Here is a 25,090-nt window from a genome sequence, read left to right on the forward strand (position 1 = left end):
ATAATAAGCCATTCCAATAAAATTATTTTAAAGAAAATTTTGAATTTTTTCACTTGAGAAATTTTTAATTTGAAATATGATAAAATTACTTAAATTATTTATGACATTTGTATTCTCAGATGTTTGTGGGGTAATTTTCCTGCGTAGAAGCCATTTTGTTTTACCCTTGGTTTTGTGTGGCCCACTCATTCTAAGCGTGCCTTGAAGCTTTGGGTACTAGCAGCTCCGCTGAGGTTCAAAATGGTAAAATCAGATTTCGAGGTAAATATAATTCTAGTTTAACTGTTTTTGTTAGTCAATTGTGGCTTTTTGTTATTTATTTATACTGATTACTTGTAATCCAGTTGTGGCGTATCTAATTGTAAATTTTTCTTCAGACTTCTAAGGAGCCTGAACATTTTAGGAAGATTTTTATTGGAGGATTGGACTACAGAACAACAGACGAATCGTTACAAAAACATTTTGAACAATGGGGAACTATAGTGGATGTTGTTGTTATGAAGGATCCAAAAACTAAAAGGTGAATATACAAGTACATATATTAGCGTCAAACATTTCATCTAGAATTTCTAATCGATGAACATAGCATAACGTTAATATAAAATACATTATGTGAATTTTTATTAATTCTGGCAAGACGTACAATGTTTTAAAAAAACTTTTTGAAAAGTATTAATTACTCAGTAGTATATTATTAATTATTATGACTCAGGGAATTATGCATAATATCTTAATGTATATATTATGTTTATTTAGAGAGCTTTTTTTGTTTAACATTTATGGCAATTTTGGGGTTCGTATATTTGTGGAAATTTGACTAGAATTTAGAGGAACGAATGAAATCCAATTTAATTTTTTTTTTCCGGAGGGTCACATTTTTCAAGATTAATTTTAAATTAAATGATATATTTTTTTTAGAAAAAAAAAGTAAAAAGGTTTGTTCTGTTTTTTAAGTTGTGAATGTTAATCTAACCTAGATCAGAATATTTCATCATTAATTGTAGTGTATTATTGTTCATCATTTATGGTGACTGATTCATTAATCCAAAAGGAAGAAATATTATATCCAATTTCATTTTTTTTTTTTTTTGCCAAGCTTTCGTTCTAGGTCGTTCTAGATCATCACGGTAAGAATGTCTTTCCAGGGATGGGTGGGTATTGGTCTAGTGGTCTTGAGCGTGGCTTTGTACGTGGAAGATCCCCAGTTCGAATCCCGCGTATGACTAGACTGTATTTAAAAAAGTATTATGATTATTTAAGTAATAAGAATGACTGCATTCGCGGGATTCGAACTGGGGATCTCCCACTTACAAAGCCTCGTTCAAGACCACTAGACCAATACCCTGGAAAGACATTCTTACCTTAATCATAGGTCAAGAAATCTTGCATACGGGGTACATTATTCTGATGTGACGTTGCTTTTATTTGATGATAAAACAAATTTATACTGATTCACCCACAACCATTACATTAATCTGTATGTTTTAATATCTTCAATTATTATTTTTGTTTTTTACTTTTCGTCACCAATAACATTTTTTGCTGTCAGAGGACCTCCCAAAACGTGTATTTCTGGTGGAAAATTAATATTGAAAACCGTTCGCGAATAGAAAAAATTGTAACTTTGATCTTAAATATCTCAACAAATATTAGGGATATCAAAACGGGATTAACGTCATTTTTCACAGTTTTTTATGTAGTTTTCATAATCATTGTCAAAACCAGTGGTCCTTATAGAACTCCAAACCGGTTTTTAGCCGTAACTCCGCCAAAAATGAAGATACAGCATCGTGGGTGGAAAATTTGAAAACTAGACCGAAAAAAACATATAGTTTACTTCGTGGGTGTTTTCGAAATTCCGCTTTCCTAAAAAGTTATTAGCGATTGGTGCGTTTTAAATGGATCACCCTGTATATCGCATAAATTACAAGTCCATTATTGAAATATAATTAAATCGTGATAAAAGAGAAATATTAATTTCTTTCTATGCTGTAAGGTTTTTCATTGTGTGCAAATTAAGAAAACAAAATCTGGGTACATTCAATTTTCAAGGGCCTAAATTAATTTTTTAAACATATTCCATTCTTACTAACATTTTAGAGTTCGCTAAATTGAAGCTAACTTTAAAGAAGACCAAATCTTTTCCTGGAAGAGTGATAGCATATGTGAAGGTGACCAAAATTGGTATTGAAAATTGATGTATTCGAGAATATTTTTCTCAATTGTAATTTCTGATTTAATAGGATTCAATCGAAACAGATGAAATGAAACAGAAATAAGAGTTAATAGTTAGAGTTTCCGCTTTTAATATTGAAGCAGCTTTATTTGGCCGTCTCTCATCTAAGCATTTCTTAAAACCTGATGGCTCTGTTGTAATATAAGTCTTTTTAATTCAAAAGGCGACGCCTAATCAAAGGAATAGGGCTAAAAGGCAATTAATTTGGTCTCACCAAACTTCCAAAAAAAACAATGCAGAGAAAAATAAAACAACGCAACTACAGTAGAAGTGAAAATCACTAACAAAATGTGTGTTTTAAAAAAAAGGACGAGGCTTATAAGGATGTGAATTTGGCCACAAAATTAAAATGTTTTTAATTGTATCAAATTTAAAATTTCCAGTGTTTTTGGGTTTCTCAAAAGTTGCTCCTATACTTGCTTTGATGAACGCAGTGTAAAACATAGATCTAGAACTTCGTTTGAAACATTTGCCTATGAGAATTCGTTTTAAGGAAAAAGGCTGGTTAAGTTTCCGTTCAATGTGCCGTTTTAGTTGATTGTTTGGTTATAACTAGGGAACGGATTCGTATGTATTTACATATATTTTTCTAGGCAATTTACAGACGTTTTTCAACTAGAAGTATTCATACTGACACTTTTTAAGCCGATTGAGTCTACTTTTATTTCACATATTTCCACATATTTGGATGTTATCGCATATTTATACATATTTGATTAAAATAAATAAATATTTCTACATATTTAATCAAAATATGTACATATTTTTTCATATTTTTCATTTTGGGCATATTTTCATAATTGGGAGGTGGTTGACAGGAACTGTGAACCACAGACTGTAGTGCTGTGAATCACAGTGGGTACAATGGTTATTATAATTTACACAGAATGCTGCTAAACAGTGACGGGCACTTGTTAGTTCTTTGAAGTTGTCTGACGTTGTCTGTTCTTTCAGCTCGTTCGTTGAAGTGCCCAATTCATTTCGTTCGGTCACTTAGTGTATTCTTTTTTGGGTGAAATGCCACGAACATCGGCCTCAAACAAACAACTGGTTGCTAAATATCTTCGCGAGTTTCTAGCAGAACTTTTTACGAAGTGATGGAGACATTTTGTACTGCACAGCTTGTGACAAGCGCGTTTCTTGCTCTCAACGTTCCTAAGGCTGGAAACATAGTGGAGCGGCAGGCAAAGCGGCGATGATAGCGAAGAGCAAAGCGGCGAAAACAAACACTAGAAATAGATAGAGTTGCTCTATCTTCGCTTTGCTCGCCACTATGCGCGGTCCCATATGTTAACTTCTGTTTGATTTCGCCGCTTTGCTCGCCGCTCCACTATGTTTCCAGCCTAAGTCACCCACCGGATCGCACATAGAGAATAAAAACAGAAAGAAAGAGAGGACGTCCTATCAAGCCTTCCTTACATCTCCATCATCAAGTAAGTCCACTCTGAGTACAGATCTGTGTCGGGCTTTGGTTAGAGCAGATATCCCTTTCCACAAACTTAAAAACTGGTAGAAGTACTGAGCAAGAACAAAGGGTGGGAGACCATCTGCCAGATTTCTGATATTATCAGTGGAACAGAAGTCACCTCAGAACATCGTGTACCCTTTACAACCAACGAGATAACTTCTTTCAGCAAGGCACCTATAACATCTGTAGATGTTGAACGATCTTTTAGTCGTTACAAGTCCATCTTACGCCCAGATCGTCGTCACTTTACGTTCCAACATTTGAAATTTCATGTGGTTGCAAACAATTTCGAAGAGTGAAGTTTTCAAAATTGAAAATTTAACACATCTTTTTATAAATAGTAAAAATGTTCTTTGTTGTATAAATCATTATAACTTGTAAAAACAAATTATTTTGTTCCTAATAAATTATTATAAATTGTAAAAATGTTATTTTCTTGTATAAATAATTATAACTTGCCCCCCCCCCCAAAAAAAAATCCATTTTCATAAAAAAAAATGTCCATTTTACTTAAATATTCCAGAAAATATTTTAAGAAAATCACATATTTTCCACATAATTGACAAAAATATATGCATATTTTAATTAAATATTTGGCATTTTTAAATACATAAAAATCCGTTCCTTTGTTATAACAAATCAAGTAGTATTAAAGAGGAATTAATGAGTTACTCATTTTCTGAGTAAAAATCAAATGATGAAAGCGGAATTGGTTTCTCGAAGTTTTACGAGTTTGATGGCAATCGCTTGTCTGAAAATGAATCTCATGAACGAAGCTTTTTAAACTTTAATTTACTTCCCAACTAATTCCACTTTTGTTTGAAATTCTTTTGATAAAAATTGATTTTAAGGTACACTGGGTAAACGGGTCAGAGTTGTGTTTTGAGTGTAATACTTGTCTGCTGGGACAGCACTATAACATTTTTTTAAATAGCATACTTAAAGAAAATAGCTACAGAAATTATATTATTAATTGCTATAGGTCAAGAGGTTTTGGCTTTATTACTTATTCTCATGGACATATGGTGGACGATGCCCAAGCAAATAGGCCTCATAGGATAGACGGGAGGACTGTTGAAACCAAAAGGGCCGTTCCTAGAAATGTAAGTAAAATATTGGTGATATATATATCATATTTCGATGGTTAGATTCTTCTGTAACCTCACTTATCAATTATCAATTATTGCGTAATAAGCTAAAGAGCTAGAAAGGTGGGGGAATAGAAAAAGTGGACTCGAATCCGAGAGTACATACATTTTTTACACATAGATTTCCAGACCACTGTAGATGTCAACTTTACAACTTGGACGACGTAAATGACATGCAACTTCTGAATGATGTTGTAAGACACTACATTATTAGTATTATTATGGCATTTTTTTAGCGCGTCAACATCTGAGGTTTCGATGCTCGTTGTATTTTTCGTTGCCTTGCTTCCCTGCGTCCCATAGTATTTTTTATATTCTCACATTACTGTGATGCAAGTTGTAAGAGATTTCTAGCATCACCTTGCATCAAAACCTCCTTAGTTTACCCTGTTTATGCATCTCACAATTGGGAGTCTGGCCTTTTACTGGGCCAAGCTTTACAGATTTCTCTTGTGGTGAAGTGTTCCCTTAAGAAATTCTGCCTCTCGTAGGTATCTGATGGGAGCAAGCATTGCTCACCATCAAGAACGTGGTCGTTTCTTACAATGGTGCCGTCACCACGCTTTCGAAATCCTACATCTTAATTAAGAGGAATAAATTGTTTCCATTACTCCCACCTGTCCAAAGTTGGGTTTTCTGCATGGAACCCAAAAATTAAAATGCTAACGAATCAGGTTTGTTCAGTATAAGTTTGGAAAGTCTGGTATATCTTTACAATCAAATTGCGCGAAACAGAAACCCCTTTCACTGAAGTTTTAGGGTGAGGACCCTGAAAGGAAGTGTGGATCGAGGCCTGAATGCCCCCTAATGGGAAACAAGCAATGAATCACTATTTTTCCGCAAAGATAATGCGTATTTTTTACAATTACATTGGCCACATTTAGGAAAATGTGGCCTGGCTGAGGGATTACTAGAAGTCTCCCAGAAAACTTTGTAGATAAGAGAGGCTTTAAAGCGGAGAAAGTGCTTCATTTCCTTTGGACAATTCTGCATTACAGCCTTCCCTAAATTTGACAATTACCTACCTGTGCTTTAAGTTAATAAGATTGCACTTGTAACCGAAAATAGGTATATATCTTGCCTATAAGCCCTAAGCGCAGGTGACTATCAATAATTATTGGTTACAATTAATTAAGGTAATTAAAAGGTAATAACATTTAAAAATATAATCTTGTGATGCTAGATTGAGACTAGATTGAACATCAATTAATTTTTACGAACCTCATCATTGTAATGTAAACAATATCTGCTAGTCAAAACGAAATTTTAATTTTCTGTTAATTTAGGATATTGGAAGACCAGAAGCAGGAGCTACCGTTAAAAAGATTTTTATTGGTGGCCTCAAAGATGATGTTTCAGAAGATGATCTTAAAGGATACTTCGGAGAATTTGGATCAGTTTCAAATATTGCTATTATTATGGATAGAGATACTGGAAAGAAAAGAGGATTTGGTTTTGTAGAATTCGAGGATTATGATACAGTAGATAAAATTTGTTGTGAGTAAAATTATTTAAAAAAAAAAATGCTTCTTTCATTTGTGAATTCGTTGCAAATTTAAATTTCAATGTAAAGTAGTTAAATATTTAGTAGCTTTAGGGATCTCTTGTGCGGAAGAAAATTATGTGTTTCTGAGATATTCTTGACAGTATATATATTCGTTAAATGTATATATATAAATACTCGTTTGATGCACAAACTTTAATGTATTCTTAAGCAGTCAACAGCAGAATGTTTCTTGCAGAACTTGTCATCCGTGAGTGCGACATACAGATGTTAAATTTGAGTCCCTTTATCCCTGACAATTTTTTTTATATTTCTATTAAACATCTTTCACTTAAAACATTTCTCCTGGAAATTATTTTAAATGGATGTGATTAGTTGATGCCTTTTTTTGTATACGTTAATTTTTAAATCTCAGAATTAATTCTCGAAAGTTTTAGTAACATTCATTTGAAAAGTCAGTTTTTTAAAAGTGATTTGAATTAAAAAAAAAAATTGTTTGTTGCAGTACAAGGTTCTCATACAATTAATGGGAAACGTATTGACGTGAAAAAAGCAACTGGAAGAAATGATGGTGGAAAAGGAGGTGGTGGTCGTAGTGGTGGCGGAAGAGGAGGAAATGGAGGCGGTGGTTGGGGAGGCCGTGGATCTGGCGGCGGAGGCGGTGGTGGTGGTTGGGGCAGCGGTAACAACCAATCTTGGGGAGGAAGCAGTGGTGGTAATCCATGGGAGAGCGGCAATCAAGGAGGTGGCTGGGGTAGTGGTGTTGGCGGCGGCAGTCAAGGAGGTTGGGGCGATGGTGGAAACAACTTCGGAGGCAGCTACCAACAGAGTTACGGTGGCGGTCCCATGCGATCTAACCAAGGCTTTGGAAATCGGCCCGCGCCTTACTCCGGCGGTAACTATAAATTCTTTTTATTTTCACCAAAAGTTTAAAGTATATAACATTAATATTAGGTAGGTAAGAGATTAGCTATGCGGTTAGCGTACTGGACTCCCACGCGGAGGTCCCGGGTTTGAATCCAGCTGCTAACCCTTAGATTTTCTCTTCCTAGGAGCTTCTTACAGCTCACTGTCCGGTGATGGACAGTGTTGTCTGTAACGAGAAAACACTGTCCGGAGGCCGGCAGTGCACTGCAAAAAGCTCCGGGCGCCAATAACCTTAGACGTTGACGCGCCTTAAATCATAAAAAAACAAAACAAAAAAAATTAATATTAGGTAATAATCAAAAAGTAAAGGTGAAATTTTAATTGACGTCATGTGTATTTGAAGAGGTTTTGTTATCATACTGTTTTAATGAGAGTTTAACTTGTTTTGGAAATTACATAAGCAACTGACTCAAAGAAAGATTTAATCAAATTAGTAAGTTTAAACTGTAGGTTGAAGCTTTAAAATGAATAAGTAAAAAAAGCTTTAAAAAAAGTGGCATTTTAAGATTTTATCAGTCCTTCGGAAAGAAAACTAAGTCAATTTAAAGAAGGAAAAAGCTTTGCTTTTTGATTATCTGTAGTGAAGATTGCACTTTAATAGGTTTTTAAAACAGTTTGTTGGAGTATTACAAAAGTAATCATTTCATTTTAAGTATCTAAAAAATGTTCAATCTCTTATAAAAATCTTTGAAATCAGCTTAGACCATATCTTTTAATTGTTAGAATAGAATGTTCTTTTTAAGCTAAATTTTGTAACATCTGTTTTGGTCTTCAAATTGACTTAGCTTTATATTTGGCGACATTTTTCTTCATCTTGTCTATTTTTTCCTTGAGTGGGTGCTTAAATTATTTATTTCGGTAGGAAACATCTTGTGAGTTGCTCAAGAAATTCAAATTAGGTTTCTCTTCCGAATTATTTAGAGCTTGTTTCACCCCCATCACGTCTTTTATATTTTCCTTATAAGAAATCTTGAAAGTTGAAGTACGTGTACAAATTTTTGTATAATGAAGAATAGAAAAGGAAAATCAAGGAATTAGCTTTTTTAAACATTACTTTTGGTAAATGGGATATTTTTTGTTGGAGAGGAGGTAAGAATTGTAATATTTTTGCTTTTAGTCAAATCCATACGCTTCTTGCCTTTAAATTGCATTAATTATAATTGATATTTTTTCTTCGAGATAGCGCTCTTTTCGAGAGGCTTTCCATAAAATTAAGCGCTGGTTATCATAATTTAAAGTTAAAATCTAACATACTATTTTAATAATTATTTATTTGTTTTCTTTCATTACTTTTAATTTTTAGAATTCAGTAATTAGAATAATTGCAAAATTTAACGAAAAAAAAGTCTTTATATTTATGGGGAGTAATCTTGAGATTATGTCCAAAGCAGTTTGCAAGGTGCTTGTTTTCTGCCCTTATTTTTCGGATAGTAATACCCTTCGACATAGTTACGTTTACAAAGTGTAGATTATTCGTAAATATTCAATCACATAATTTCTCTATTGTGTTTTTTGAGCTGGAATATATTGTTTCGAGTTAATTCATTTCTACTCGAGAGAAATTTTATGATTTCGGTTCAGATTAAGAAGTAAAATCTGCTACAGTTATAATTACGAGGCATGTCCTGAAACTAATTGAACTGAATTTTTGTAGGTTCCAAAAAATTTTATTTGAACAAAAACATTACCTGGTTACATTATTACATATGTAAGCTATTTTTCGACATAGTCACCATTCCTCTCAATGAAGGTGGTGAACCGGGGTATAAATTTTTTGATGTCTTCCTCGAAGTAGTTTCCCGCCAACCACTTCGTCCACTTCTCCACCTCCTTCACCATCTCGCCGGTTGAAAACCTTTTTCCACCCATTTGCAGCTTCAGGGAGGTAAAGAGATAGTAATCTGAAGGTGCTAGGTCAGGGAATGCGCAGGATAGTTCAGGACATCCCATTTAAACGAGGCGAGCAGTTCCTTCGTGGCATTGGCCGTGTGTGGTCTGGCATGGTCGTGCAGCAGGCAAACTCCCTTTGTCAGCATGCCTCTTCTCTTGTTCTGATTCGCTCTCCGCAATTTTTTTAGGATCTCACAGTATCTTGCAGAGTTGATGGTCTCCCCTTGAGGCATATACAGGGTGACCAGTTATATGCTCCACCCACTTTTTTTTTAAACGGCGGGAAATTTCGAAAAAAGAAAAAACACGTATTTAATCATTTTTAGTCTAGTTTATTTTCAGTGATTGACCCATTTTTCCAAACACCTGTATCTCGAGATACAGCATGCAACTTTGTTTTTTCAAATGGAACGTTATATTTTTTTTTGCATATTTTTATAGCATTTGAGCTCCTAAAAACAACAAAAAATTTGTTTTTGAAATCGGTTAGGTTTTTCAAAAGTTATGGCAATTTAAAATATGAAAAACAAATTTCAGTTTATTGTCAAAATTACGTTATTTTTTTTAAAGTTGTAGAAAAAACAACCTGAACGTCGAATAACTCTAGCCTGCCTAGATCTTGACTTCGCTACCATAAGTGCTGCTACAAGCAAAGCGTAGGAGTCCAGAGTTCTGGCTTGCCTATCCGTTGATTGTGGCCAGTTTGAACAGATTCTTTAAAAAAAAAATAACGTAATTTTGACAATAAACTGAAATTTGTTTTTCATATTTTAAATTGCCATAACTTTTGAAAAACCTAACCTATTTCAAAAACAAATTTTTTGTTGTTTTTAGGAGCTCAAATACTATAAAAATATGCAACAAAAAATATAACGTTCCATTTGAAAAACAAAAGTTGGATGCTGTATCTCGAGATACAAGGGTTTAAAAAAATGGTTCACCCTCTGAAAATAAACTAGACTAAAAATGATTAAATACGTGTTTTTTATTTTTTCGAAATTTCCCGCCGTTTAAAAAAAAAGTGGGTGGAGCATATAACTCTGGTCACCCTGTATTCAATGAAAATTATGCCTTGTCAGTCCATGGAAACACGGATGCCATGATTTTCTTGGCTGAAATTGGCTACACGGCAGTGTAACCAACATGTTGAAAAAAAAAATCCCTCCGGCCGTGAGAGCCTCAGTACACTTACTTTCCGGACATGCCTCGTATAATCGAATAAAAATTACGACTTTGCTTTGATTTTGCAATATTAAATTAATTTCAAGTTATTTCCACCAATTGTTTTGTTAATTGATCATAGATTTAGATGTACAATAAAATTATTTTCATGTACTTGGTTCATAACACTTGTAATATTAGGATTACCCTAAGTACTATTCAGAATCAGAATTACTTTCAGCAGCTGAACTTTATAAGTTAAGAAAATTAATGTTTTACTTAACAGTCGTTGCAGTTACAATTGTTTGCGGAACAAAGAATAGCATGTGTACCTTCTCAAAAGGTGGTGTCGTTATAAACCTGTCTTGAGAAATTCGGCTAGGCTGGAAGTTAATAGTTTGCTATTAATTTAATTTAGCAGCTACAGATGAATGCAACAAATTTCATCAGTAATTACTGTGAATTTTCTTAAAAAGTCCAAGTTTAATTTCTTCTGAGATGAATTAAGTATAAATATATCTCATGTTTTGTATTTGGGTTTTTTTATGGGTCCTATTTGTAGGAAGTGATGGGGGAGGCAGAGGAATTTGGAATAATATGGGAGATTACCAACAAAATTTCATGGGTGGTGGAGGTATGAGATCTAACAGAGATCGTCCATATCCTTCAGGTGAGTAGAGATGGTTGACAGGCTCTTATAATTAGTTTTTGATATTTTTCTGGTTTCTTGATTAATTGTTTTGTTTTTGTTAATGTTAAAAAATATCATTGGAATATATACTTAACATTGATATTTAAAGTTTGCATTAATGAAAAGACTATTTTTGCAGTTATATTTTTGTGAAACTATTATGAGCTCTTAAACATCATCATATTAACCCGAAGCATGGAATAATTTGAGGATTTTCTCGTTGGTTGAGAATAGAAACGTCAATTAACATTTTTGAGGATTTTTTTTTTAAATTACTTTCCCGACTTACTAGGATATCTGTTTGCAATATCTTATTTTTCTTACTAAAGAATGGCTGAATTTCAAATCCTACTCGTAAATATTTTTATTATTTGAAAATTTTTTTTATGTGTGTCAAACTTCACTACTGACATTGATTTTATAATTTCTCTAGTTTGATTTTAAATATTTAATCAATTACTATATGTCATCTTAGCTAATATCAGTGTGATGTTTTATTGTAGGTGGCGGTGGAGGTGGTTATGGCGGTGGAAATCAAAGGAGGTTTTAATTTGAATTCAACATTTAATTTATGTGAGTACGTTTTGTATTTATTTATTTTAAATACAAGTCACATGATGGTTTGGTTTGGTTTTGAAGATTTGAATGCATGCACACAAGGTTTACTTATTTGAGAATCTAATCATTAAACTATTATTTAATCAACGTTATTCCGAAGAATTATCTTTTTTTTGTTAGATACTTAGGATGGGCTTATTGTGACTGAATCAAGTCTTCGAGATTTTCAAATTCTCCTTTGAATCCTGTTAAATATGACTTTTACACTTTATTATTTTTTTGAATTTTTTATTAAATAAATTTTTGTTTATCGAAGGCACCTTTTGATAATCGATCATTTATGCTTGATACTTTTTAAGATTTTGTTGGTAGAGTTCTTAAACATTTTTTTTTTTAGCCGGCATATACTGTCTTGCGCTGTCTTAAACTGTTTCAAATGACCGCTCTTTTAGCTTCTTCGCGATTTTGACTGCGCCTTTCTTCTGATTTTATTTTTGTAATTTCCATTAATTATGCGACTTCTCATCCGATTCTCGGGAAAACAGCTTTTCTTTTTTTCCACAGCGATTTGTCTTAATTTGTTTTAGCTCATTTTAGAAGTATTTACGAATATTCTTCTTAGGGCACTATTTTTTCTTATTTCTTTTAGTTCTTTAATTTAAGAGAAAATAAACAGATTCCTAATCTCCATAACCTCCGTACAAGCATAGACTTGATATGAGGGTAGGTGCTTCATTATCCATCCATTTTGTTTCTTTCTATTCGTAATCCACCAAACTCTTTAATGAAAAGTAAATAGAGTTAAGAGATAATTAGTTAGGAGTAACAGATGATCCGATTTGAATCCCAGTGATATTAATTTTATTTAATGGATTTTGGATTCTGAAAAATTATTTTTAAATTGTTCCTAATTTGTAAGGTCTTAAATTGTGAGATGGAATATTCGGTTAGAGGCCAGAGACACAGTATTATTTATGCTCTACGTTTTGGTTACCATCAGTAGCCAAAATCTTTCATCTTGGTCGTAGGCAGTCAGAGAGGAAAGCTCTTGATTAGCAGCAATAATAAAATTCAGTTCTCCTACCTCTTGCAAACACGATCTGACATGTGGGTACCTCAAGATTTATTTTATTAGTACAGATTTTTAGATGCGTACACTACCATTGACGATATGGCGATTTAATTCATTTTACCATTTGACCACATTTTTACAATTTCTACTACCAACCTGAATTCTAATTAATTCTAAGATGCCTGAAGAAATTACTAACAATATCTATCTATTCTACACACTTATTTTATTTATTTATTTTTTTGTTTGCTAGTTTTACCAAATACTGTTTTTAAATAGGACGTAATTATGCAATTGCTTTTCTTAATTTTTAATACCTGATATTTTATAAATACGTTACCGATAGAATTTGCAAGCATAGCATTTTTTCTAATGCCTAGTTTATAATATATATCATCAATTTTAGCAGTTTTATATAATGAAACACTTCAAACGTGAATAATATTTATATGTAACCAACTAACCTACAAACAATAGAGATATCGACATAAAGTTATGTTCATTTATTTAATTCATGTAATTTCTCTACACAAACTAAATAACAGTATACTTCTCGCCAACTAGGCTTCTTTCTAACTTTTAGTATCGAAGAATCTAAAGAATCTGAACTCCACTATTAACTGTTGACGCTTCTCATTTTCAGTTTAATGAGTGTTTAGACACTTAAGCCAAAATGTTTCACAAATTATGAATTACTAGGCACCCTAGGCAGTATATGTAAAGTCTTAAATAATACACGCTTTATTTTTTCACTTGTGCAAAAAAAGGTCAGTTTACATTATACTTACTTTTTTGGCACTTCAAAGATTATCGTACAAGTTTTTTAATGAACTACGCTTCAAGTCTACTCGAATATCTAAAGCAGAACTTTTTCCAGGGTTAAATTTTGTTTCCCAATTTATACAATTTTAAAAATTGGTGAATTGTCTGATTTTCGAATTTATTAAGAATCTGCTGATTAATATATGCCCTTTAGAGTTAGTTATGTAAAACTCCTAGGGCCAGTTTATTGTGATATTTAATAAATCAGGTAATATGAAAAATTAATTATTTAGATTTTAGGATACTATATAGGCAGAATGCAGAAATATAGGTATTTCTTTAATACGAATAGAATTTCAAAATTTTTTCTTCAAGACGTTTAGGACAGTTAATCTTTTTTTTTTCGAATCAGGAATGTCTTATTGTGATAGGATTTTCTCAGGTGTAGGGGGTATCCCAATTAAATGGCAATAAGCAAAAACTTTAATTGAAAATATCTATTTATTTTACCATGCATTTTTTTTAATTAGTACAGTTACATTACTTCGGATGAATTATGAAAGAATTAAACTGGAAAAAAGTGATGAGAAATGCAACTAATACATTGCAGGCAGCTTATTAATACTCAGAATTTATAGAAATTTAAATGATTATATAGCATAGTTATTTAATGAACATTCTTTGAACTCTTTCGTCATGTATTTCACAATGAAAATTTAAATAAAAGACGCGAAATTTATGTACAGATTTATACAGGGTGTACACGGAGGAGAGGTAGAAACTTCGGGAGGTGGATTCAGCTGCTCAAATGCAACAAAAAATATTCTCTTCACTTTGGCCCGATTCTCAATAGTGTCCAAGATATTTGCATTTTTAACTTTTCCATCGATATTCGCGTATTCCACCATAAAAACTGTCGTAACTTTTCTATCCTTTATCCTACATCAAATCTGCTTAATCCAAACGAAAGAGCATTAAATCTGCTTAACCCAGAGCCTCAAAACGTTTCTTATAACAATGAAATTTTTACTTTAATGTCTTAAAAATTCGTTCTCGATGATTTCTGTTAAAATTTTCAACTGCATTTTTTCAATGATTAATGAATCATGGAATCACATAATTTCAGAAAAAGTTGCGCATTTATTGAGCTTCAAGATCATATGGATTTTTTTGGTTTTTAATAAAACCCTACCCCGAACAGAGGGGTGTAAATGCAGAAAACTGGGATTTTGCGTAACCAACTTTTCACTGATATTAAATTAATAATTTACTCTTACGTCAATTTTTGGAGAAGGAACAAAAAGAAAAGTAACCATTTTAGTTTTTAACAGTTATTATTTAATAAAACGGAAATAAAAATTACGTAGCAAAAAAATATCTTGGTCACTATTGAGAATCGGGCCAAAGTGAAGAGAATATTTTTTGTTGCATTTGAGCTGCTGAGTCACCTCCAGAAGTTTCGACCACTCCTCCGTATATAACCTGTATTATGTTGGATCCCTGTCTCAGAAAAATTGAGTTCTTATAATACCTAATTCATTTTAAGTAATTCAATTATAAGAATTACGATTTTTCCTTCGATAGATGTTATTGTATCTCGCAAATAATTTGGCCTTCACTGACGCAAGCTAGAATAACACTCAGAATGGGGGACAAAGCTTCATTGTTGTTTCATATAAACATATTTCGGAGCTACTTTCGCGCTTGTTATTATGAGATTTTTACTGACTTCTTTTTTATTTATTTTACAAAACTCATTCACAAATAAAAATTAGATATTATTCTTATGAAGTTTTTATCGGGTGTGTGCATTAATTTTAAGGATTTTCTAAGAGATGGCGTTACTAGTATTGAATTGCATCAGATTAAAGTTTAATTAACTTCATTATGAAGCGTCTTTGTTGCGCTTCATTTTTCAGTATATGTCATATCGCTGTTGTGTAAACAACATTTTTTTTTAACCTTATAACATGTCAACTTTTGTATCAACAAAACGCAATTTGCGGGAAGCTTTACTTTTCTGTTTCAATTGGAAGAAAAAAGCAGCTGAAAGTCACCGATTGCTGTGTGAAGTTTATGGTGAACATGCTCCATCGCAACAAACGTGTGAGTACTGGTTTCGACGCTTTAAAAGTGGGGATTTCGATGTGGATGACAAAGAACGTCCAGGCCAACCAAAAAAATTCGAAGATGATGAATTAGAGGCATTACTCGATAAAGACTCGTGTCAAACGCAAGCAGAACTCGCAGAATCATTGGAAGTTGATCGAGCAACAATTTCGAGATGCTTAAAAGAATTGGGAATGATTCAAAAGCAAGGAAATTGGGTGCCACATGAATTGAAGCCGAGAGACGTCGAAAGGCGATTTTGCATGTCGGAAATCCTGCTTGAACGCCTGCGTGATGAAAAATGGATTCACTACGACAACCCGAAGCGCAAAAAATCATGGGGTAAGCCCGGACATGCAACAACATGGACGGCCAAGCCAAATATTCATGGCGCCAAGGTATTGCTGTGTATTTGGTGGGATTAGAAGGGTGTCATCCACTATGAGCTGCTGAAACCAGGCAAAACTATAACGGGCGAGTTCTACAGACAACAATTGATGCGTTTGAAGCAAGCATTGGCAGAAAAACGGCCAGAATATGCGTCCAGGCACGAGTCTGCAATTTTCCATCATGACAATGCTCGGCCACATGTTGCTAAACCGGTTAAAACGTATTTGGAAAACAGTGGATGGGAAGTTCTGCCTCACCCGCCTTATAGCCCAGACCTGGCCCCTTCCGACTACCACTTGTTTCGATCGATGCAGAATGCTCTTTCTGGAATACGCTTCACTTCTGAACAGGGTATCACAAATTGACTTGATTCTTTCTTGGCTTCAAAAGACGAACAGTTCTTTTGGGATGGAATCCATAATTTGCCCGAAAGATGGGAAAAAGTAGTGGCTAGCGATGGACAATACTTTGAATAGAATATTTTGTACCAATTTTTTATAATAAAGCTCCAATTTCACAAAAAAAAAATCCTTAAAATTAATGCACACTCCCTATAGAGCTCCAAGTGTCTCATTGCAAGAAACTTTTAAACTGTCATTTTTTAATTGGGAACCTTATCTACATTCGTTGTTCGAAATTCTTTCGAATTGAATTTTAGTAAAAATTATTCGGTAATTTTTTATGATTAGAAATTATGATAGTTTCTGTATTCTGACTAGAGAAAAGGTCTTTATCTGTCCATATTAGTTTTTCTTTCTCAACATAATGCCAATATCGTGTTAGTCTGCCATGTTAAACCCAAAAAAAAACGGCAGAATAGTTATTTAATCTTAAATATTGGTATTAGGTATGAGGTTAGATAAGGGCGGATTTATAATATAATTTTTTTTTTTTGTATAGTAATTTTAGGATATTTTTTTTAAAAAAATAGCTTAGTTGTGTTGAATAGAATGAGTTAGATTATATATTTAATGTATTTTGCTGGTTCAGGTCGCTAGGAAGTATAGTGAAGGCAGGAGTATTGACAGGAGGATATAATCAAGACAGTTAGGACCCAGGATAGGATCTATAACAACACATACAATAGGATAGAATCACATAATATATTTGTAGGAAAATGATTTTTTAAAAAAAAGAGAAAATTATCTAAAATTTACATATGTTTTTTGTGTGCAAAAATTCTTGACTGGTTTGTATAGTGAAGTTGTTTTTGTTTCCTTCGTGAAGGGCACGTTGTACTTTTTTTTTTTTCTAGAATTAATTTATATTTATTCCATGTGGCAGATAATAAGAATTAAAAAAAAAAAATTTTAAAAAGCTGGAATTTAATGATAAGATAGAACACATTTAGGCTTTTTATATCACTGTTTTCTTCTGTTTTTTTTAAATAAACATTTTTTTTCTCTATTATTAGTAATATTGATTTTGGTCTTAATGTAGGGGTGATTTACAATATTATTATATATAATATAGATAGATTATATAGGGTTTATTCCATCGTCTAGCCCAAGACTTACGAAGTGTTGTGTTCGTGTTACGATAAGTGTTGTATATTTCCCTTCCCCTTTACAAATCATTGTAATGTATAAATATGCAAAAAAATTATAATATTTAGGATTAGGAAAATTTTTTAGTCCGTGAAACTTCTTTTTTTTTTAATCTTGAAACTGCAGATTATCCAGAAGTATAATATATTTAACATTTTAAAAAGCTTATCGACTTTTTTTTTATTCTTTTTTTTTTCTTTTTCTTTTTTATTGATATCGTTTCTGTAAGATATATTTTAGGAAAATTTTTATATTTATTTTATTTTTATTATTTTTATTTTAAATTAAAAGGAAATTTTAATGCTTAAATGTGTTTATAATATTTTCTATTTTGTGTTTTGTTTCATTATACTTCTACATTACACAACCGTTCTGGGGATACCTGCCAATTGAAATGGAGGTAAGACTTCAAGAACTGAGTTTTTCTTATGGTTTGCATTAAAAAATAATTATAAATCTCTAAATTATTATTAATAAATTATCTTTATCTACTATACAAGTAATTATTTCCTCAAACCTAATGTTTTATATCTTAATTTTTTTTTATTTATTCAAAGCTATCAGAATAATGACAATTGCAGCAGTTTTGTTGACTGCAGTTTCAATGATTTTCTTTTAACATTGTAAACATAAATAGATCCAGCCTTTTTGTTTACAATATTGTTCCGAGTTTTTAGTTACTTTTTAAACGAGAGTTTTGTTGCCTTTCAACATGTACAGTGGTCAAAAAAAGTATTCATACACTAAGTTTTTTTACTTTATCTACTGAACTTTTGTTTCTAGGATGACTATTTCTTCAGCACTGAAATCGAAGATAGTAACAATGAATTTAATGTGCTCTCATTTTCTTTTATAAACGTAAAGAATTAATTAAATGGTATGGGGCTGCATGAGTGCTGCGGGAGTAGGAGAACTTGTCCGATGGAACTCTTAACAAATTAGTTGAAAGGTAGGTGGACATACTCCGCCATAATTTTAAGCAAAAGTGTTCGTTACTTGGGGATCGAAAGCGCATACTTCTTTCAACAGGATAACGATCCCAAACATACAGCTCAAAAAAAAACTAAGGAATGGCTGCTTTAAGGAATGCCCGGAAACAACTTCTCACCCCTCCACAGTCTCCGGGGTATAACCCCTATTGAAAATTTATGGTCTTATTATGGAGCGGAAAATTCGGAAATTGAAATGTTCTTTCAGAAAAGAGGTCATAACCAATTTAAAGAAATCATGGGCAGAAATCACATCTCAAGAGACACTAAACCTGGTGGAATCTATGCCAAGGAGGCTTCAGGCAATAATAAATGCTAAGAGATTTCTTAAAAAAGATTAGGTCTTTAGTTTTGCGTTATTTATAACATTCAGACTGAGTGTATGAATACTTATTTTGCATACAATAAATTATTTTTCTGCTTTTTAATTAATTCTTTATGTTTATAAAAGAATATGAGTGCATTAAATTCATTGTTACTATCTTCGATTTCAGTGCTGAACAAATAGTTATCCTAGAACCAAAAATTCAGTAGATAAAGTAAAAAAACTTATATGAATACTTTTTTTGACCACTGTACCTCCTTCTTAATCATAAAATCAAAAACATTCCAAGTAAGAGAAAATAAATTTGAGAAGTGCAAGTTTTTTGTTGAAAAGTACTCATTTGTTGCTTTTGACGTTGCTTAAACATTAGTTGTATAGAAATTTCATACTTTTTTTTTTTGCGGCGGCTACCATTGATTAATTTAAGATTTGAAATTCAGTTTATAAAGTATAACCATTTTTATTGTGCTCTGTTTAATCCAGAAATTTATAATTTAATCCATGTCAGAAAGAGGGGGACATTGGACAGGTGTAAATTTAAATCATTAAATAATTAATTATCATATCTAAAATTAGTTACCTGTTTTTCTTTATTACAAATTTGTAAAACCTGTTTTTCTACGATCAGACTGCACTGTTTATGCACGTAACGCACAGGAGGATCAGCAATGGAATAGTTTGGTTTGGGTAAGCGCAAGTCGTAAACAAATAATTACAAATACTCTTTATTAAGCAAAATTACTGACCAAATTTTACATTAAATAAAAGTAAAGGAATAACTTAACAACTATCAAATTAATTATTTGAATCTGTAACTACATAGAATAAACTTAACTTATAATCTGTGAATATATAAATATATATATATAAATATATAAATAAATACATATATATAAATAAATATATATATATATATATATGTGAAAAATTTCGCTATGTGTACAATTAGTAATGAAAATACGAATCTAAAAATGTATTAAATTTTGGAGACATTGTAGTAAATGAATCCTGAGACCTGAAAAATGAGGAGTGAGATTTTATTGTAAGTTTTACTAAAAGATTTTGTCAGCGTTAAAAAAGGGCCCAAAGGCACACGAATTTTTATTATTTTTTTTACCTTACTTCAGGCAGACAATATTATTTTTTCTCATCTCTTAAAGCAGGTAAAATCAAAATATAACTTACCCTATTTGCTTAATAATCCCATCAGTGAGAAACTTTTTAATATATTTTTTCGTTTGATATTCGCTTAAATTAAATTCTTTCCCTATAGATTCACAACTAATTTTTTTTCTATACTGAAATGTATGTAACATTTGTCTATACAACATAAGGTTCTGTAAGAAATTCAAAGTTAAGAATTTATTAGATTTTGATAAATTTGTTATAAATAAAAAGCAAAAGGAATAACAGATCATTTGTTAGTACCCACTTTAACTTGTCTTAATGAAAAGTTCATTAAGGGTTCATCCAAACAAGGAAAATTATGGCTCTTTGAACAAGTAAAACAGTATTTAAGTTCGAGGTATTTTGAATCAGGCCAAAACTTGTAACAAACCTAAAAATAAGCATTCTTAATAGATATTCTAACATGTTATACGTTACCATAAATTAGCACTCACCCAGTGATGCCAGTAGTTACAGTTGTTGCATTCAAAAATATCATCATTATGAAAGATTATTCCACACAAACAATTCATTTGTATCACCTTGTCTTCATCGTTACATGTGCTTGGATTATTATCAACTGAAAAGATTATGTATTAATTTAGGTCTAGTGTATGCTGGATTTTCTAATATGCAATTTCTCACACATGCTAGAGCAGCATTGTTACTGTATCTTTCAAGAGAAGTTATATGTATTTCACTGCCTAATCAACAATTTGTGTTGTGATTCTACCATTTCCTTAAGCGTGAATATTTTTGAAGAAATATATTCTGAAAGGTTCGACAAGTTCTTTAAATGGATTTAATTTAAAACTTTCAGAATCGACACGATTTTATTTCTCATTTGGAGATTTTCCTAACTCTGTTGTCTTTTATTTTAATTCCTATTATTTTCTGCTTTGCAGCACTAACCTTGACAGTGCATCATGACAGCGCTAGATTATTCGAAGAGAAAACCAGTGCTCCGCAACATTTTTTTTTTGCCCACGTTACCCAGAAATTACTCGAATATCCATGCATGTCAAACGTTTTCACTTGAAACTAAGTATATTTAAGGGGTTATACATAACCTCTAAAAATGCAAATCTACATTACTTTTTGAACCAAATAACACTTCATTGAAGAAAATAAGTTTTCGAAAGATAATTTTAAATAATTGCAAAACTTTCCCTTAGTAGGCGAAAGAGCAGAACGCCGATTTAATGTTACGTAGGGGTCCCCTAACCTTTTCATCCTGCCAAATTTCATCACAATCGGGTTAAGTTTTACTGAGTTAATAATAATAATAATTTTGAAGGGGGCGTCACATACGTGGGGCTAACTCCTCTCCCATTCGATGTACAGCGTCGAGACCACCAGAAGGCACATCTACATAAAATTCCGAATCGAATGAAACCTCATTCATGAAAATCGGTCCACGCGTTTAGGCGCTACGCAGTTTACAAAAAAGGTAACAACAAGAAGAACAAGACCAATTTTTGAAAATTTGAAAATGCCGTTTTTGCCCATTTTCAGCAACGTATTTCTCGAAATCTATTTAATCTATGTTGTTACGAAAAATTCCAGTCATAAAGGAGGATTTGCCCTACATTTTAAAGAAAATTTGGGAATTTTATCTTTTATAGAAAGAGAAAAAAAAATTGTCAAGTTGGGTGTTTTACAACGTTATGCTTTTTCGTGCAGTTTTTGACGATCACCCCTTATACAACTGTCACTACGTTAAGAAACATTGTTTACTCTGCTCATAACAGCAATAATTACCAGCAGCACTGTGAAATACATTGTTCGTTAAATAAAAACAAATTGGTCCAAATAAGCAGTTTATGCGATATTAAACGGTGCCTAAAAGAGTAATGTTTGAAAAAAAATGTATTTATTTAATAATTTTATAGAAAAAAGCTAAAAATGGAAAATGGGATCAACTCGAAACTTTTTGAAAATGCTGTTTGGAACACAGTAACTCCAGAGATTTGGAATTATTATTGCTTTGTGATGAATTTAGTGGGTCAATGTAAAATTAAAAAATAATATATTCAATTTTTTACCTTTTCTAGTAACAGTTGGTTCATCAGTGGTGCTAATTGTAGCTGTACTCATGCAATCTATACATTCAGTTAATTCAGTACGTGATCCACAGTTATGATTTGTTTTATGAGCTAGAAGTTTGATAGGACGCTCGGGTGAGACTTGAGCTGGCGGAGAAGCTGGAATATATCCAACTTCAGCATTATTATTCACTATTTCTTCTTCTCTTTCGTTATCATCACTTTCCTTGGAGTTGTCACAAGATGAGGCATTTATTACCGATTCCTTATTTTGCCAGTACTGCCATTCGTAATTATAATTTTTTTGAACTTTACCCAAACTGTTTTCCTGATTTTGAAAATAAAATAGAGGCTTGTCACTTCCCTAAAAGAAAATAAATAGTATTTTTCAAACTAAAATTATGGTTATCCATAAACCTTATAATAATGAGAAGCTAATAATGAAAATGTACAATTAATGCAAATTTACAAACTAACATCTGATGGTACAAGAGTAGAACCACTGCTTAATGAGATGGAGTGGTAATTTGTACAGACGGTTCCCAACATGATTCTTTTTAAGCTGGGAACCTTTTTCCAATCATAAGGTGTTGCATTCACAAAATATTCAGGGGAGTATGAAACAGGAGTTCCTGAAAATAGTGATATTGTTAGATTACATCGTCTAATAACCTTAATCCGTTTAATTAAGAAATCAAGTAGTCAATAAATGTGTCAAGTAAATCCTACTACAAATAAAGGACAGAATAAGAAATGGTAAAAAAACTTACGGTCATCATAATAATGTATTCTTAGCTGTAATTGAAATGATCTAGGAAGATCTCCAAGGCCTTCTGTTGCATCCAGCAATGCATACACCATTTTTTTTGTTGCATTTTCTACCGATGAATTGCTGAAGCATATTGCTCTACAAGTTATAGATTGGTTATTTTACTTTATTTTTGGTTAGATGTTTGTATGTTATTCAACTTTTCAGCCAGAACAACACATATACTATCCAATACATTACACTGAATAGAGATCAGATGTGACTGCACGCCGGTCAAGAATTTGAAAAGGTACAAGAAAGCAGATTGAAGTAATCTAATAAAATCGAAGATATTTATCTAAAGACAGTTGCCATTTGACACAGTGCTTCAAAATATTAAATATATTTAAATTTAGATGGTTTTAGCATTTAGGAAGAAGCTAAATCTGAAGGATGTGGTGGTAATGTACCATAAAGTGCATAGGTATTTTCATGGTGGGCAGTATTGGCTTTGAATCCCGGTTTTAGCCTTGGATTTTATTAAAACGTATACAAAAATTAAGCCTATATGAAATAATAGGCATTACATTATATAAAATAAGAATTACACTTAATTATTTAAAGTAAAATTCATGCTATCCATCTTCATGTCAGTTATTCAACTCCCGATATATCATTTTGTCACTGAGGTTCTTTGGAGGTAAAACATTTATTGTAATAAATTAATTTTATTTATCAAAAAAATGTAAGCCTAGGATTGAAATCATTGAAAGTCCGCGGGAGCGAGAACTGAACTTACAAACAGGGCGAGAAAGAAGTACAAACTACGGCTCAGTATTTTTTTAAACTGAAGAGGTGAGTGCTCTTGCATTATCATATTGCAGAGGAACTTTTTCTGTTCAGAAAGGCAACTGTTTGCATATTTAAAAATGCAATTACACAATTTAGATTATACCGCTTACAATTAACAAATAATATATGGTGAAGTTCAATAAAACGTTTTGCGTTATTAATTTAAAATGTACATTAGAAAAAAGGTATTTCTAATAAATTTTTAAAATAAAATAAGATGAGTAAATTGAGAACGTAAATCATAAATTTACTTTTCTTTTCTGTTGTTTGCTCGGAAAGAACAAGAAGGTTCATTATTGGCATATGTATAATCAACTGCATAATATTCAAGTGGTTGATCATCTAGCGTCAACAATTCCAAGATTAATGTCTGCATCTGTAAGATAAAATTATTTCAAAATGGTTGGGAACGAAAACGTTACTGAAACTACCTCCAAAAAATATGGTTAATACATAAATTATTACATATTGTGAATCTAAAGCCTTAAAAGCACTTTTAAGCCAACGAGTCATGAGATATGCATTTTTACATTCGTAATGCCCTTTTAATAATTTCACTTTTCGATCATCTAGCGTTTTATCTTCAAAGGCATATTCAGGAAATATTCCCCTTATATGGGTAATACAAGAAAACATCAAAGCCGTTAATTGCTTAATAAACATTTCTGATCCAGTTATAGTAGTAGTGTCATGAGGAAAGAGACTACTCCAACTCTAAAAAATACAAAAATAATAATAGAATTTTAACATAGACAATTCGTATTATCTTTAAATAATACTTACTATAGAAGTTTCTCGAACTGGTTGTTGGATTAGTTGAATCTGTTTCATTGCCATTTTAACGAGCAAAACAAAAAATGCAAACCCTCGAATTTATGTATAGCGCTTCCTCTTACTGCCAGAATTGCCAACATAATAAGTACTTTTTTAATATTTTTAAACTATTCATTTAAATGCTAGATTCCATTAGTTTTTAATGTAATTGCACTAATATAGTACTAGTAATTTAGTACTTTTACTCAAGTTTTTATATTATTAATACTTTCTTATATTATCCAAACAATTAATTATAGTTACTTTCAACATTATTTAATTACTTAATGAACAAATTCTCTATTCTATTCGATAATTATTCCGGTAATTTAGATTTTTTTTTTTTATTTTTAACTTAAAAAAAAAACATTTTAAAGAAAATCTTATAGTATATGGAGTGTTTTTAAAGTTAATTATGTTGGGCATTGGTTGTATAAATTTTGGGCAAGGCCAGCGATTGTATGTCGGCCGGGGGCAATTCGAATAATGGAAGCCGTTTTACTTAAAAATATCATACTGATGTTTAATCAAATATAAAAGGGAATATATTTTTGAAATAATATAAGATTTAATTGATTTTTAAATCCTTTTTTTATTTTTATCACAATTGTCTAAAAATATTAAACATCTTAGTCGTGTAGTAAGTACATTGAACTATTTCACCATTCTATCGCTTAGAAGCTTCCCT

The 25,090-nt window shown here is 31.9% G+C and overlaps 2 protein-coding genes across 3 annotated transcripts; one reads left to right on the forward strand and one right to left on the reverse strand.

The window, feature by feature from the left end:
• Positions 1–107: 107 nt before the first annotated feature.
• LOC141453219 (heterogeneous nuclear ribonucleoprotein A1, A2/B1 homolog) lies at positions 108–17,326 on the forward strand. 2 transcript variants are annotated; one of them, XM_074126161.1, is made up of 8 exons: positions 108–261; positions 378–520; positions 4,687–4,807; positions 6,139–6,349; positions 6,862–7,251; positions 10,897–11,004; positions 11,529–11,598; positions 16,907–17,326. In XM_074126161.1, the coding sequence occupies exons 1-7, from the start codon at positions 241–243 to the stop codon at positions 11,573–11,575; spliced, it is 1,041 nt and encodes a 346-aa protein (XP_073982262.1). In that variant the 5' UTR covers positions 108–240; the 3' UTR covers positions 11,576–11,598; positions 16,907–17,326. The 2 variants fall into 2 exon arrangements, with proteins under 2 accessions (XP_073982262.1, XP_073982263.1); XM_074126162.1 differs by lacking the exon at positions 10,897–11,004 and having other exon boundaries at positions 110–261.
• A 2,167-nt stretch (positions 17,327–19,493) lies between these two features.
• LOC141453217 (uncharacterized) lies at positions 19,494–24,525 on the reverse strand. Its single transcript, XM_074126157.1, has 10 exons — positions 24,373–24,525; positions 24,055–24,303; positions 23,841–23,965; positions 22,760–22,896; positions 22,467–22,621; positions 21,990–22,353; positions 20,400–20,524; positions 20,210–20,335; positions 19,963–20,114; positions 19,494–19,792 (listed from the first exon to the last, which is right to left on the reverse strand). The coding sequence occupies exons 1-10, from the start codon at positions 24,424–24,426 to the stop codon at positions 19,723–19,725; spliced, it is 1,557 nt and encodes a 518-aa protein (XP_073982258.1). The 5' UTR covers positions 24,427–24,525; the 3' UTR covers positions 19,494–19,722.
• Positions 24,526–25,090: the final 565 nt, after the last annotated feature.

This window comes from Rhodnius prolixus, unplaced genomic scaffold, assembly GCF_049639745.1.
Source record: "Rhodnius prolixus isolate KJV_2025 unplaced genomic scaffold, Rpr scaffold_3, whole genome shotgun sequence".
Classification (NCBI taxonomy): domain Eukaryota; kingdom Metazoa; phylum Arthropoda; class Insecta; order Hemiptera; family Reduviidae; genus Rhodnius; species Rhodnius prolixus.

Bases quoted from the DNA above. Each gene is read 5' to 3' on its own strand.
- LOC141453219 (XM_074126161.1), top strand. From the start codon at position 241: ATGGTAAAATCAGATTTCGAG. The intron at 4,808-6,138 runs GTAAGTAAAATA...CTGTTAATTTAG, and splicing joins AAAGGGCCGTTCCTAGAAAT to GATATTGGAAGACCAGAAGC. The intron at 11,005-11,528 runs GTGAGTAGAGAT...GTTTTATTGTAG, and splicing joins AGATCGTCCATATCCTTCAG to GTGGCGGTGGAGGTGGTTAT.
- LOC141453217 (XM_074126157.1), bottom strand. From the start codon at position 24,426: ATGGCAATGAAACAGATTCAACTAATCCAACAACCAGTTCGAGAAACT. The intron at 23,966-24,054 runs GTAATAATTTAT...TTTATCTTACAG, and splicing joins AGGCTTTAGATTCACAATAT to ATGCAGACATTAATCTTGGA. The intron at 20,115-20,209 runs GTGGGTACTAAC...AATTTCTTACAG, and splicing joins TTTCATTAAGACAAGTTAAA to AACCTTATGTTGTATAGACA.